At 40.8% G+C, this 15,771-nt stretch overlaps 1 protein-coding gene across 1 annotated transcript; it reads right to left on the reverse strand.

Annotated features, from left to right (window-relative positions):
• Nucleotides 1-374: 374 nt before the first annotated feature.
• On the reverse strand, nt 375-14,240 carry LOC133527776 (nose resistant to fluoxetine protein 6-like). The gene is made up of 13 exons (XM_061864941.1): nt 14,080-14,240; nt 12,923-13,062; nt 11,160-11,336; nt 8,187-8,332; nt 7,598-7,712; nt 7,024-7,111; nt 6,650-6,816; nt 4,541-4,726; nt 3,168-3,341; nt 2,593-2,746; nt 1,549-1,735; nt 1,239-1,381; nt 375-830 (listed from the first exon to the last, which is right to left on the reverse strand). Exons 4-13 carry the CDS (start codon nt 8,263-8,265, stop codon nt 657-659), a joined length of 1,467 nt encoding a protein of 488 aa, XP_061720925.1. The 5' UTR covers nt 8,266-8,332; nt 11,160-11,336; nt 12,923-13,062; nt 14,080-14,240; the 3' UTR covers nt 375-656.
• Nucleotides 14,241-15,771: the final 1,531 nt, after the last annotated feature.

The raw sequence follows: 15,771 nt of genomic DNA on the forward strand, positions 1-15,771 counted from the left end.
AATGAAACACCAGAGCTTTGTACAGGTTACGGTGCTTGTGCAGTATGTTAACCGTCTAGAGTCCATCTAATCAAACTTTGGACCAATTTGAATACATCAAATTGAGGCAGTGTCATTATAAACGTCATATTTCATTGAGATTTGGTATTAATGATAACATTGCCACATTTTGTTACTCTAAATGCCATGCAGAGCTAGCTTGGTCCAACTCGGCTTCGAGGAAAGAAGAAAGAAAATGCATCCCCCGACTGGAGGGGAGGCCCGCTACGGCGCTACTTTGTATGTCTGTAGATATGCCGTTTACTGCGTGGGGGGAGGGGGGGGGGGGGGAAACCAATGTACTATATTAGCTACAGTACTCTGACATATTAGTCTTTCGAAGAAAAAACCAACTTTCTTTTATTTTTGTTTCATTCTCAAAAACCATCGTAGTACAACACATCACAGGTTACCCGCTCGTCTCGTTATACGTTTTCCATTCTCTTCTTTCACGTAAGTACATACATTACATTATTTTCTTTAACGCATTCATAATAACTAAAAACATATCAAAACATTCAGAACTCAGGAATGTTCTGTTTTGAGATTCATAAAACTCGTGATTTCTATTCCAGTTGACTCTTCTTTTGAAACGTTTCTCGACCCCTGCGTTAATACTAGAATTTAGTAGTAACATCAGTAGGGGCGTCTTCAGCGGCTTGCTCCTTAGCCCCGGCCCTCCGGGGCGCGAGCGCCGCCTTGAGCAGCGCGGCCACCGGCGCCTCCACCGCCACGAACAGCAGCGCGCCTGAGCCGAAGGACAGCAACACTGTCGCTGCCAGGATTGTTATCTGTGGAAAATCAAAAATTGCCATTGAGGAGGCGGTATCAAAGTTGATTCTAAATTTTAAACTTCGAGGTCCTTTTTTGGCTGAAAATTGTTGACTCCTGGGACTCGAAGGCAGCTGTAATGCACTCACTAAAATATAGAGGATATTGAACGCTACACACGCCTTAGTTTCAACTTTGTTTAATTCAGTCGTCCTAACTGGCATCGGAACTAGGATCCTATAAAAAACCTAATTAATGCAATCAGTCAGACTCTTACTAAACGCAGTTACAAGTTTACGATTTGGGATAATTGGGATGTAGGATTCTGAAGATGCCTGCTATTTAGGAACTCCGGTGATCGTGGTAGGCCCTCAATGCCCAGTGTGTAAACAACCTATATGACTGAGTGATTGGTAAAAAATAAGCACCACATTGTAGTCGGTTATGTAGGCGGGCAGACGAGCTGTGCCCACGAGCCCGCGTTGAAACATGGAGTGCACGAGGAAGCCGGCGTACGCCACACGACCCGTCCACGTGAAGCCTCGCCATTCGAGGAGGTAGCGAACTACGCCTGCAAACCAGATAATTAAGTCACTCCTTTAGTCACGATGATCTCAGAGTATGTTGACAGAAAACCAAGGGCTAAGCTGCCCTGCTAAGATAAAAAGCAATATTTCGGCTGGAAGTCGCCCATATAGAACAAAGCCATCGGATAGGGTGACGCTCACACTGACTTACTTTTAACCTTAAAGATGGCGCTGATGATCAGCACAACGATGCATAGCTGGAAGATGGGCTTGTGGACCGAGGCGTACAGTACTCGCGCAATGGTGGAGGGCTCGAAGTCGTCCATGTAGAATAGGCCACCGGAAAGGATTATGCTCACACCGACAGGCGGCGCCAGCCATGTTAGCCATGCGTATTTCTGGAAGATTTCAAGTATCCGGTCAATGAACTTGCTCGTGCGTCGTGGCCTGTATACATTTAAATGGAGGTGTTCACATATAGAACGGTAATCGTCTTATTATGGCTTGTACATTTACTGACAACTACTATCTGTCGTTACGTGGGAACGCTGCCATACTCCTATACTGTCACATTAGAAATTTCCTAACGCAACAGTACATACCTAAGTACTTTTACCATGCTTCATCTATTCTCGAGTTAAAAAAAGTGTTAAGGAAAGGAGATTAATGCCTGTTTACCTACGTGAAGTAAAGTTGCGGCGATGGCATTGCTAGAACCATTAAACTAAAACGGTACGAATGATTATAAATCCATTCGTGTGGGAATATTCGTGGTTGTCGACAACCACGACAAAGTAATTGAAGGGTGAAGACCGGAATGTGAAAAAAGCGCACTTCGGCCGCCTAGCAGGCTTTCGGCAGATTTTCCTGTCTGACGCCCCAGGTATCGCTGGAACAATATGATGGAGGCGGATCTGCGTGAACTCCGAATCAACTATTGACAAGAAGTAAGAAAGGACCGAGAAAATTAGCGTTGTTTTGTGTTCAAGCATCAATTTGGCTCCCTGGGCCAAGTGCCAACGATGTAAGCAGTGTTGGCCGAAACGTTAGTGCAAGTGACCACCATTAAAAAATTGAACCGTAAACTGTAACCGTCCCTTACGGTTTACGGCTCAATTTGTAATAGTTAATGGTCAGTTGCAATTAACGTTCGACCAACACTAGGTGTAAGTAGTTTACATAACTAAACATTTAGTGATGGTAGTTGGGATGGCTGTAGTAAGTAAGGAAATATGTTAGTGCCAAGTCGAGTAACCTGTAGTCGCTCAGAGACGGCCTTCTCGTTGTTGAGCCAGTGGTAGGCGAGAAGCCCGCCGGCGATGCCCAGCACATACGTCGACATGTTCGTGTGGCCACGCACGAAGATTATCTGGAACTCCCTGTTGTACCGGAAATAGGTGCGGAGTGATCTGAAAATGTTATTAATATAAGTAGAGTGTCATCATTATCTTCTTAGTGTTCTGCTTACTTTTTTCCCACTGCTCACGAAGAGAACCTGGGATCCTGTCAAAAATTTGGAACAGGTCAGGCACTTTTATTAAAGAGTACCATCCGATCAGATCCTCCATCCTAACCAATAAACTTTGTCAATATTGTACTCTGGTTGACGGTAAAAAAATAACAACAAGAATGAATCATAACGTGCCATATCCATGGAATACCTTTGTCCTTCGGGTATGATGAACCTACTCAGGAGAGTTGTGTTGAACAGCGACCAGATCCTAGAAGTAGGTGTACGGGGCGGGGATGGCCAGCTAGATGACTCAACGCCCAGTGCCAGCAGCTGCGTGCGCCACTACAGTGGACGGCTGAGACACGCGTATGACTCACTCAGGAGAGTTGTGTACAACAGCGCCCAGGTTCTGGAAGTAGGTGTGCGCGGCGGGGATGGCCAGCGAGACGGCCATCAGAACACCCAGCGCCAGCAGCTGTGTCCGCTGCTTCCGGCACACGATGCAGACTAGTAGACCTAACCCGAACAGCTGCGTGTCCGCTGAAAGGTACCTGTTTCATTCGTGGTATCTTTACTCTTAATTTTGGCTAATAAAGTCTAGGTAAATAGTTTTTCACCACATGACCACACCAACTGGTAAAGGTCCTCTTGATTATTCAAAAACGAATGAGAAAGTTTACATTTTGTCCACATGTGGGGCAAAGTAATCAGATGCGAATTTTAAACTGTTTCCTTATATTAGCTAGTAGAATTGACTTTTAAATTATGATTATGAATGATATTTCTTTATTACGTTCATTTAGTAATCCTAGTAAGGGCATTTATGTGTGTGTTCATCACCGATATTTGTTCCTGAGTTATGGTGTTTTCCATGTATGTATATAAGTATTTATATATTATATATATCGTCGCCTAGTACCCACAGCACAAGCCTTACTGAGCTTACCGTGGGGCTAGGTCGATTTGTATAAAAATATCCCATAATATTTATTTGGATTTGATTTTGTGTACCTACTATTTAAATAGTGTTATGTTTTATCTCTTTAAATTAAAGAACGTAAAACCACCCAAATATATTTGTGTGAAAATCCGGCCCTGTTTTTTACCTGCTCTTCGAGAAACATAACATTGCTTCCTTGGCGCTAGCTAGCCGTGCGCTCGCATTACCAGTGCAAGCGAGGTCTTCGAATACGTATCTTTGTTTCGGATCGCAGTGTCACAAGTTAAGCTGGTTTGAGAGCATTTAGTCGCCTACCTTAGACGCACCAATAGAGATCAGACAGCTATTCTGTTAGAATTCTGTATTAATTCATAATGAATCTTATTCCGTGCTCAGTAGAGTAGTAATTCAATAAACGCTACCTATGCGGCCTCACCATTTTTTCATAGTGGCACGCGCCTTTGCGGTTTTTAAACAATAGATAAGACGATAATCCGTAGAAGCTCACGGAGAAAAATAGAAACTATACTACAAGCTTGAGTACACCTGTAACGCCAATTGTATAATTGTAATTTCTTCTCTTCCTAGTACCTAATACTGGGAAGAGGAGACATTAATACCCTTGCCGTTGCTATGGGCATTATAACCCCTAAGGTTATACTGTAATGGGTAAACTTCTTGAAGTTCATTAATTCACCCAAGACTAGGTGAATTTTTCAACTGCATAGCTTCCACATGACTGAGAGTCATAACCGCATAAGGTAGTTTACGGCAACGAGCAATTTACGAAATGATCCTGTAAAAACTTACCAAGACTGAGGAAAGCAAGGCATCTCCTCCCACATATAATTATGGATGTAGAGCAGATGCGCCCACCAATGTTTGCGGCAGGCGTCTGACTCGCTGGTCACCACCAGCTCCCACTGCGGCCCGTCGCCCAGGTGACGCATCAACGTCATCACGGTGAACATAATCAGCGCGTAGGTCGGGGTCAATCTGAAAGGAAGCTGGTTTAAAGTAATACGCTAAAAAGGCTAAATTTTAATTTTAATTTTAATTTTTTTTTAATGCAACAATGTAAACTTACTCTGGCTTTGCTGAGAGGCAGGGTGAGTTTATTTGCTAGGAAATGCAATAGGTAACTGGTAAAATTTCATAATAGTGTTTGACTGAAAATATTTATAACTGGTTATTTCGTTTTCGGTTATAACCATTTTGCATTCCCTATTGTTGGCGTGTCATAGGCCGGGGAGTAGGGCAGAATCAGGGAATACTATCTACTCACATCATACCGAAAACATACATATTTCCTCATTCCACAGATGACATGGTACTAAATCCACCAGGCGGTGTCCTTGAGAAACACACCCACACAAAACCGTCGCATTTACGCGCTGCTTCCGGTATCTCGCAACCAAGTGCTGGAATAATATCCCTCCCCCATTAAGAAGCCTTAAAACAAAGCAATCGTTTAAGACTCATTTTAAAATATACCTTTTAAATAAACAAATTGCAGGAATTCCGCACGGGTATTTGGTTGCAGATTACCAAATGTATGTGTACAAACATTTGAACTTATTGTAGGTCGTTTTCTACTTCATATCTGTACCCCTAGTATAAATTTATTTTTTAGCGTAACGGCACGTACGGACGTACATACGTCACGTCACGCTGTCAAATAAATTTACACTAGGGGTTCTGATATAATACTATACACCAACACGCATCACCACACTTTTACATAATCCATACTACGACACTTATTATTATTGAATAGGCAAGCTTCTAATTATTTTTTAAATTTATATTTTGTGGTCCATCGATAATCTGTTCGTGATCTGAGTTCAGTGGGTTCTAGGTTCTAGCAGAATTATCAGTGCTTCACCCGAAAGAGTGTAGCGTATCAGATCCCTTTTGTTTTGCTGCATGCAACGCATACATCAACATTCAACATCTGCCTTTTATTGATGCTTTTTAGTCTTTATCTTATTTTTATTACTACATGACTTTGATTAAAGTAGATACTTACTTAAATAATATATGTGAAATGGGTTTACCTCAAAACGTAAGTACTTATAAATTGTAATTTTTAGTAATGTAATTATTGTACTTTTAAATAAAATGAATGTATTTTTATGCTACTTGAAATTTACCTGACATGTAAAATATTATTTTTTACTAATAAATGCTATCTATCGTTGTGGGTTTTTTTATATACTACGTCGGTGGCAAACAAGCATACGGCCCGCCTGATGGTAAGCAGTCTCCGTAGCCTCTAGAGGAGTTACACGCGCGTTGCCGATCCTAACACTCCGCACCCTCGTTGAGCTCGGGCAACCTTAATCACCGGCAGGAACACAACACTAGGGTCTAGTGTTATTTGGCTGCGGTTTTCTGTTAGGTGGAGGAACTTCCCCAGTTGGGCTCTGCTCTAGATCTGGAATGACATTTACTGTGCTGTGCCCTACCACACAAAGCGAGATGACATTCACAGTGCCCATACCTCTCTTTTGGACGCAGTTTAAGGACATACCCGGGTCCAAGTATTGCTAATTGTTTCTATTATTTTTTGTTTATATGTGTGTATTGTGGCAAGCTAATAAATGGATTATCTATCTATACCGCTCAAAGAGTAGTCTTGCTTGATACACTATTAACATTATGCTTTACTATGAGTTTGTCAACATGTCTGTCAGTCATCTCACAAGTGACCTTCTAAACCCAGAGGCGGCGCTAGGCGTGGGCGACGTGAGCCGCCTCCTACGGCCTCGCGGTCAGAGGGGCCTCGCGCCTCAAATACATATAACTGGGTAGCAACGTAAAAAAATATTAGTTATTTCTTGCGCCACCAGAGGGCCTCGCTATGTGTACCTTGTCCACACCAAATTTTGGTCTTGCCCCGCCACTGCCTAAACCTACCTCAGCCACCGTAAGATCATTCCCTTGGGCCACTCCCACAAGCTAACACGATGTTTCTCCGCGTGCAGCTCGAAGTTGAACGCCAGCAGGAAACCCGACATTACGAAGAACGTGTACGTCACTAGTGTGCCGTTGAGAAGGATGTACTTGGTGGGGTCGTTGAACATCTGGAATCCACAAAGTATACACGATATTTTTAAATAAATCCATCAAAAGTACGAGTATTTAGGTACTTTGTTCTTGCACATGGCGCATCGCGTAAATACCGGCAAAGTGTGCGGATTTATTTATTTCAGCATATACTAAAATTGCGTGTTGTGGTCACTTTTATAAATGAATACACTCGTAATGTAGAATAAGTCTTAGGTACTTACGTTTTCGACGAAGTATGGATTCTTGAGGTAAAAAACAACAAGCACTAACACGGCGTGCGAAAAGAAGACGCAAACCATCGTTAAAGATCTGTTGACAAACGTTTAGTTAAGTTTACATTTTATGCCTGTCAAGCTATTTCCGTCAGCAGAAAAAATGGGCAAATTTAAAAAATGTAGGAGCGAAGGGTATCCAGCCATATAAATTTTTAATTTCGCGCCTTTTTCTACTGACAAAGTTGATTGACATTACTTGTAATCGCCAAAAAATTCAGAGGCCATAGACAACTATCAGTTCCCAATTCCCATAGATATGATCAGACTAATTTAGGATTTGGCGGGATAGTCCGTGGATGGACTTTAATCGTACCTTGAGTAGGTAATTAAATGTAAGGTGTACATAAAAAAAACCGCAAATCGATGTACCTACAGTTAGCCATTTGGCACACGCATACTAGAGGTCAAAACATATTTTTTGACCCGCAGTTCCTAATAACTATTAACTATAAAAAGTATATAAATAATAATAAGGGAAGCTGAATATTTTGTGAATGATGTGGACTGTAAAAATGTATACCTCAATCCGTTGATGATTTTGAGCCGGTTGAGCCTGGGCTCGGGCCCGACGCCGCTGGGCGCTATCAGCTTACGCCAGTTACGCCGCATAGAGAAAGCCAGTAAATACGGATTCCCTTAAACCAACAATAATAATTAGGTAGTCACTTGAAATAATATGTTCCGCAAAATATCTGACACGATCTTTTTGTAGAGACATAAGAGCGTGTTATATATTTTTGCGGCCTTCGAAGAGTAATTTATTATTATTACTTATTTCAGGTACTTGTATTAAATACAACTAGCAAACGCAGGCTTGCGAGTCGCAGACGGCTCTGGTTAAGTTTTAAAAAATGTTTAAGGTCTATGTGTAGAAGACCGTCTAGAGGAGGTAAGACCGTCTACAAGTTGGTACACAACTACACATACTCCACTTAAAGAAGGACGGTAGAGTAGAGCAGAAGGAGCGAAGCTCTTCCTTGCTGACTGTGTTGAGCTCAGCGACGTACATATTCAAATACGAGAGAGTTTGCCCTATGACGGGCTTCCCACCCAAAAATATAGTATGCCGATCTTCTACACATTGACCTCGGTAGCAAAATTATACATACCTGCCGCATCCCCATTGATAATGTCGTAAGAAGTCCCAACTGCGTTCAGTATGATCAGAATCAAATATACGCCTGACATGATGTAGTCTCCGGTGCTAAAAATCCTTTTGTCACCGTGCCTCTTGCAATATAACACCTCGGTTAACCTGAAAATTATGACCGTGGAATGGTGATTTGTTCATAACTCTGACCAATGAGACAAAAAGATAAAATCCATAGAGTCTGTACGGAAAGAGAAGAGTCGTGGAATGGATAATAAATTCCACGACTCTTTTCTTTCCGAACAGACTCTAGCAGAAATTTAAATATCAACCTCTGTCAAATCAACGACGCGTTGCTCAGACCCAAAGAGTAAAGTCTCAGACCAAAAGGAATAAACGTGAATTCAAATAAGCCGCTGAGTGCTTGTAGCTGTCTTTCTAATGTTATTTTAGATTATGAGGTAAAGGTACGACTGTTACACATGCTCTGCAATACCATACTAATAAGAGTGTTGTTTGAGCATTTCGCTATTCGGCGCTAAAAAGCATGTTAAAACTAGTACGCCCTAAACACACATGCCAGACTGCCAGTAGGTAGCATTTGCTTAATAGTAGCATGCTTTCATGCTACCTAATAAGTAGCATGTGTAACAAACAATATCTCCGGGCCATTTATTTTTTAGCATTTTTTTAATCCATAAAGTAAGGTAAGACCATCCCACGGACAAGACAAACACTTGTATGGCATCCTCATACTGTTTTGTCTTGTCCCAACCAAAATAAACTATGTTCGTCTTACCCCACCTTATTTAATTACAGTTGATGAGTTGATTATCATATCGGATATTGGAGTGTAAATGTTCTGTGTTATTTTTAGCTGTAATTTGCCGGGCGACAAAGGTGATACAGTAGGTACTCATAATTATTAACAAAGATGAAACCACATATTATAATTACATATAATTACAGACATTCTACAAACATTTGTACAATGTCTACATGACCCTGACCTGACATCTGTAATAACATGTGTTATTATCATTGAATACTGATATTATTAGACTCTAGCAAGAAGATTACAGAATGAGAGATTCTAAACCTTTTCTGTGAAGACCACAGCAAACAACTTAGACTTTGATACAACTTCATATCACTGGCATATGCAGGAGCGACAGAGATGCAGATAAACAAATAGCGAATTTAGTTTCTCGCGGTAGGTCCTCTGACATCGAGCGTTTTTGTATTATATGAAAACTTTATTTATTTGTTATAATACCATAATAGGTACAATTTTTTTTAAAGGTTTTATAGTGTCGGTTGAAGACACAGGGCCCTCGCCAATGATACGGGCGACCCTGTGTCCATGGTGACATTTTTGAAATGCTGGTTTGATTTATGCGATGCCGGGTCCGGCATCACCATCAGTCAAGAAGCAATGGTGATGCTCGAATTGAAGACCCGGCGTTGTTGTTATGAGTTTAGATGGACCCATGGTCCCCGCGTTAAATACGGGCGGCCATGGTTCCTGGTTGAATTTTATGAAGATGGGAGTTTTTGATTTAAGATGGGGGGTTATTTTTATTTTAAGATGGGAGTTTGATTAGAGTAGAGTTATGTTAGTTGTGATTAGATTTATGTTGTTGCGAAGATATTTTAGTTGAATATGCGAGTTGGGACCGCAGTGGATGTTGATATCAATATTCGACGGACGCTGCTGCCCATACGTCGATTTTCCCTTAGTCGCCTTTTACGACACCCACGGGACGAGATGGGGTAGTGCTATTCTAAAACGCCGGCACCACACGGCGGAATAGGTACAAATTATGGTGAGAATGTCGATAAAATTATTTTTGCATTAATTGATTGAAAATTATTTCTTCTACGATATCTATTTAGAACTAGGTTTGGTTTGGAGCAAAGATGTCATTGAGAAATGAAGGTTCTTTAACCCTTTGAACGCCACGCGTATCGTACGCGGCGCGTAATCGTGATCGTGAACCTTGTCGGTACGCATGAAGGTTGATAGGTTATAGCCGCGCGCGTCATATGACGTCTCTGGCGGCCAAAAGGTTAAAGAGCCATTTTTTATTTTGTCTAATCCTATCTGAATTAAATTTGTAGCAGAAACGAATGGCATAAAATATAAAATATTCCAGAAATAAATTAAAACAGTAAAAATTTACTGTCCCTGCTATATACTAAATTAAAGTAGCAGAAACGAATGTTATAAAACAAATTCCAGAAAAATATTTAAAAGAGTAAAATTCACTGTCTCGTGCGAGGCTTGATCTCGTCAATCTGGGTCACCATCGCTCTGCTAACCGATCTACCGAGACTGCACTCAAGGAAATCATCATCTTTTGTTTGTCCTAGCTTATTGCCACGGCTCATGGGGGGTCCGCTTGGCAACTAATCCCAAGAATTAGCGTAGGCGAAAGCGCCTGCCATCTGACCTTCCAACCCAGAGAGTAAACTAGGCCTTATTGGGATTAGTCCGGTTTCCTCACGATGTTTTCCTTCACCGAAAAGCGACTGGTAAATATTAAATGATGTTTTCAAAAACTTATTGGTACAAGCCGGAGTTTGAACCCGCGACCTCCGGATTGCAAGTCGCACGCTCTTACTGCTACGCCACCAGAGCTTTTACTTCACTCAAGGACAATCCTATATACAGGATGTTTATCGTCACCTGCAATAATTTACGGGATGAATAAGTATATTTTACTATGGGACCAACCCCGATATCACGAGAAGAAAATTTACTCTCCCATAGAAAATGTCAAGGTCAGACAGCCAAAATGTATGAAACCGACAATTTTTTTCGCGATTTCGAGGTTGGTCCCGTAGTAAAAGTTGCTCAGTATACTTGCTTGTCAGTTGCTTTGTTATATAGGTATATATTCACCCCGTAAATTATTGCAGGTGACTAAATAAACACCCTGTATCTAATCCCTATCCTAATCCTAATTCTATTTGGAATGTAGTAAGTTACCTGGCGTTTAGCTTGTATCCTTTCCACAAGGAATTGTCAACACATTCCTCAAGGACTGATCTTAGGTCCGCTTCGTTCTCTAGACTTCTGTTCTTCACAAAGTCCTTGCAAGCGAACGCACAAAGCCCGGTGCACTTTCGTGTGATTGTAATGTTTTCTCGTGTTTTCTGAGTACTCCTGTAAGGGTCGTAAAAGTTAGCATAGTTATCTGGTTTAATATGGCCATAGAGAAATATAAGTAAAAAAAAAGTGGTTGGTAAATCCATACATCAGTTTTCTTACAAAACCGCGAGTTATTTCGTTGTCGACATCTAGCCTCCAGTAGCGGGATTTATCAGTACTGCTAGTTGACAATAGATGTCGTGACGAACGAAAACTAATGCTCAACAATTTACAGCGAATATTTTAACCGGATTAACCGGAACTCTAATTTAATTCCTTCTGTTTGTAATATTAGCTGTAAATTGTTTTGGCAATACATTTTTGGTCATTCGCGACACTTGTGACATCTGGTGTCAAGTAGCGGAACTGATAAATCCACTATTTGACGTTAGATGTCGACTACGAAATAACTCGCGTTTTGGTAAGGTATATATGTATGGAATTACCACTCTTCCCTTTTTTTACTTATATTTCTCTATGATATATCTAAATTTTAAACAAAGTTACTTTTTTACTTCTACTATTATTAAAGTTACTTATTGCTCCGTAAAGTAGGCCAGAGGGCGCCGTAAGCGTTTAATAGATTGCATATAATTGAGAAAATTCGACCATGCCGCCGTGGCCCGGGTGGCCGAGTGATCTAGGCATCTGTCGCGAATGCAGAGGACGTTGGTTCGTTTCCGGCCCAGGGCACTGGAGCCCTTCAACTTTTTCTATGATATAGGAGGCAAACAAGCAGACGGATCACTTGATGGTAAGCGAATACCGCCGCCCATGGACATCCAGAGGGGTTGTAGGTGCGTTGCCAGCCTTTAAGATGGGAGTACGCCCTTTTCTTAAAGGTTTGAAGGTCGTATCGGTCCGGAAACACCGCAGACGACAGTTAATTCCAGCGTACGCGCGTTCACGTACAGTTGAGGACTGCCAACCATCTCAGTGGTGAGGATGGAATGTCGACAACATTCGTAGGGCGATGGCGAAAAGAAGCAGCAGGGATTAATCCGAACAATTCCTCGAAGCACTCTTTGTTATACATGTGATACAAAGAAAAAGAGTTACTTATGGTCCGAATTATAAATGGCCTTAATATTTAGCAATATTACTGTACTTTCTGTCCTTTGAAAGTCTGTCAAGGAGTTCATATGAATACATTACAATTAAGAAGTAAAATTAAGCAATATTCAAGACGTGGGGCACTTCATTACTAAACTTAAATGATGTTGGGAACATGTGGCCAGGCAGAGTGATGGCAGATGGACCAAAATGTTCGGAATGGTAGCCGCTTTCAGACGACAGGAGCTCCTGATGGCATCCGTTAGCTCGTTGGGTGGACGACATTCGAAAGATTGCGGGTCACATCTGGATAAGACTAGCTCAGAGGGCCTGCCGCCAACCACGTTCAACGTGTTGCCTCCTTGTAACACTTACGAACGAATCTACAAGTGCGACAGATAGGCAACACATCCAATGTGGTTCACGGTAGGCTCTCTGGACCGGGAAAAATTGCGTGCTCGAAGCTGCTTAGGCCTTTGCCTATAGGTACTCATGCAGCAGTGGACGATAAAAGACGGATATAATGCTGAAATCTAATAAGTAGCTACCTGTATCATCAGCATGAGGTCGGAGGGTTCCTTGGAGTAGAGATCAGCGTCGACGAGACAGTAGGTCCCGCCCGGCTCCATCACACAGGTATCGTAGTCGTCCATCTGATACAGTTCTGGCATTTTGCTGTACTCGGTCACTGAAATCAAGAATTCGTGATTCATGCTTAGAATTTTACAGCTAATGTCATTGAGGTACTATGTAGTACGTATAAATCAATGGTTAATGTAGATGGCACTTTACGATCCTGTACATATATGTCACTTGGTCCATAACATATTTATATATCCCTATAAGCTCCAAAGTTTACGTAACACTTGGCATGAAAACTTAGGGTCGTAACGTAATATTATTCATCGTGATATTATTTGTACAGAGGCTGGCGGCTTCCTCGCACAACGTATCAGTATTGCGATACAACGAGGAAATGCCGCCAGCATCCTTGGTACAATGCCTCGAGGGCCTACTTTAGATATAAGCTAATAGTTATAGTAATCATCTGTATATATCCATTATATTGTTATTGTAAATTTGTAGAGTTGGAACAAATAATATCACGATGTTACAGCCGTGAAACTTGGCTTTATATATATATATATATATATATAGGTATATATCAAATCTTGCAAGTTAAATGTGACCCACTTCCCGACTTCCAATGAAGCTGAAAATTTGCATACCTATGCAACTTAACTGTGTTTGGGTTTTTTATAATTGTCTCGATGAGTATTAGTTGCCTGTGGAAAGGAAAGTACAGTCAGCGATAAAAGCTTGTACCAAAAATGTTTTTTTTTTTTTGCCAAAAACTTATTTACAAGCTATGTAACTATGCAGCTATGTACTTATATGTTTGTTACGGGTCAAATCTTGCAAGTTAAGTTTGATCCACTTCACGGTTTCCAATGAAGCTAAAAATTTGCATATATATGTAAGCCGGGTGACAATGTAATGTTATGGTACCATCGAGATGGTCTGATGATGGAGACAGGAGGTGGTCATAGGAACTCTGTGATAAAACAATGCAACCTAAATGTGTTTGGGTTTTAGAATTGTCTCGATGAGTATTAGTTGCCTGTGGAAAGAAAAGTACAGTCAGCGATAAAAGCTTGTACCAAAAATGAAATTTTTGACATAAAATTATTTTCTAAAAACTCACAATTTAAGTAATGGATGACAGCCGAAGACTGATGCACCAGAAATAACAACAGCAGCGACTTCATCTTGTATTTTCACTATCAATAACACTGTTCAAAAAACGTTCGCCGGCCGCGCCGACTTCTTCACTAATAGGAAAACAATGGAAGGATCCATGTAGTTATTGTATGGTTATTTTATTTTAATTATACTTAGAGTTGTAATTATTTGATTAGCATATATGAATAGTATGTGCATAAACATACAAATAGAATGTTAACCTTCGTGCTCATACTAACATCTTTTCGGTATTTTTCTACAAACTTTCTATTTACTTATATAATTTGAATGGCATACCATGTCGAAATGATCTATTGTGAATCCCACTTTCAGGTAAAGGTTCCCTCGTTGTCTACTTTTCGTCATTCGAATGATTAAATTGTAGCAATTAAGGCCTTGGGCCCGTGGTAATTGATTTGATGAGATTGGCGCAGGACCGGGATAATTGGCGTACTAGAAGAAAGGCCTATGCACAGCAGTGAGCGATAAAAGGCTGATATGATGGTATGATGAATTGTTCATCGTTGATAGTGAGTCAGCTTTATAAACACTTTGTTGTTTGAGATAGCATGTTAATTCTAATGCCAATATTTTTATGCCACTTGGGGCTAAGACCTCGTGGAGTTCTAATCCTAACGTTCTTTAAGAGCAATTCCTAGCTGAGCAACTTTTCAAATCTCGAATTGTTGAAGCTATGTTTCTGTCGCGCTGCGGTGGGCGGGAGTGCATGTGTGCGATAAGGACAACTACAGCTCGGACTAAAATTCCCAACTCAAAAATCGATGTTTCGCTTTCGACTGTCTCCTCCTCCAAAATGCAACCAATCATTATAAAATTATAAAAACTGCAAGAGGAAGAAATAATCTATGCCGCTATGTTTCGATTTTTTGGATATTTGTTGTCATATTTGTATACTCCGCCTTTTTTTGCAGCCAACTCAATTGAGCCGTTTTTGCGATTTTCGAGGCGCCGCTGTAAGTTACTTCAAAATAAAATAATCCAAAAAAAGCAAAACATAGCTGCACAGATATTGATGATATTGATCTTATTTGAACAAATCATTGCTCTAAGTTAAAAACAGTCGAAACAGTCGACAGCGTTTTTATTGAAAAATCGCAACTAATGCCAGACGGCGAAAGAATATGCCGTTTCCCGGACGCCAGGTGATCGCGATTATTTAAGCGAAATTGAACTTTTCGGGATCCCGCGTAAGTCCTTATTGCATTGGCGAAGCTGACGGCTGGGGCCGTGGTTGGCGTCCTTTTCAAGACTTTCCGATAACGTCCACAGGCGTCTGTGGCATTAATAAGAGGGTTATAGTCTCTGCTTGTGCGATAGATGAAATGGCGTTTCGTAAGAGGAAGGAACCCTAAGAAAATTATGTCTGCTTCCTTGATCTTTCCATCCCTTTTGTTAAACATATACATTGTGACCTTGAGACTCTTAATCGACTATAAACAAATATTAAGGCACAGCGTATGTAATATAATATTACTAATATTTCCCTGAAATTAGTTAAAATCCTCGACTCTTCTCTTTCCACACAACTCTACCTTCTAGGAGTTCTAAGTAACCAATTACTAACAGTACTAAAATTTACCAATAGTTGCTAATACTGAGGAATATAATATATTCAGTTATTTAGGTTAGTCGC

The sequence above is a fragment of the Cydia pomonella genome, chromosome 18, assembly GCF_033807575.1.
Source record: "Cydia pomonella isolate Wapato2018A chromosome 18, ilCydPomo1, whole genome shotgun sequence".
NCBI classification, from domain to species: domain Eukaryota; kingdom Metazoa; phylum Arthropoda; class Insecta; order Lepidoptera; family Tortricidae; genus Cydia; species Cydia pomonella.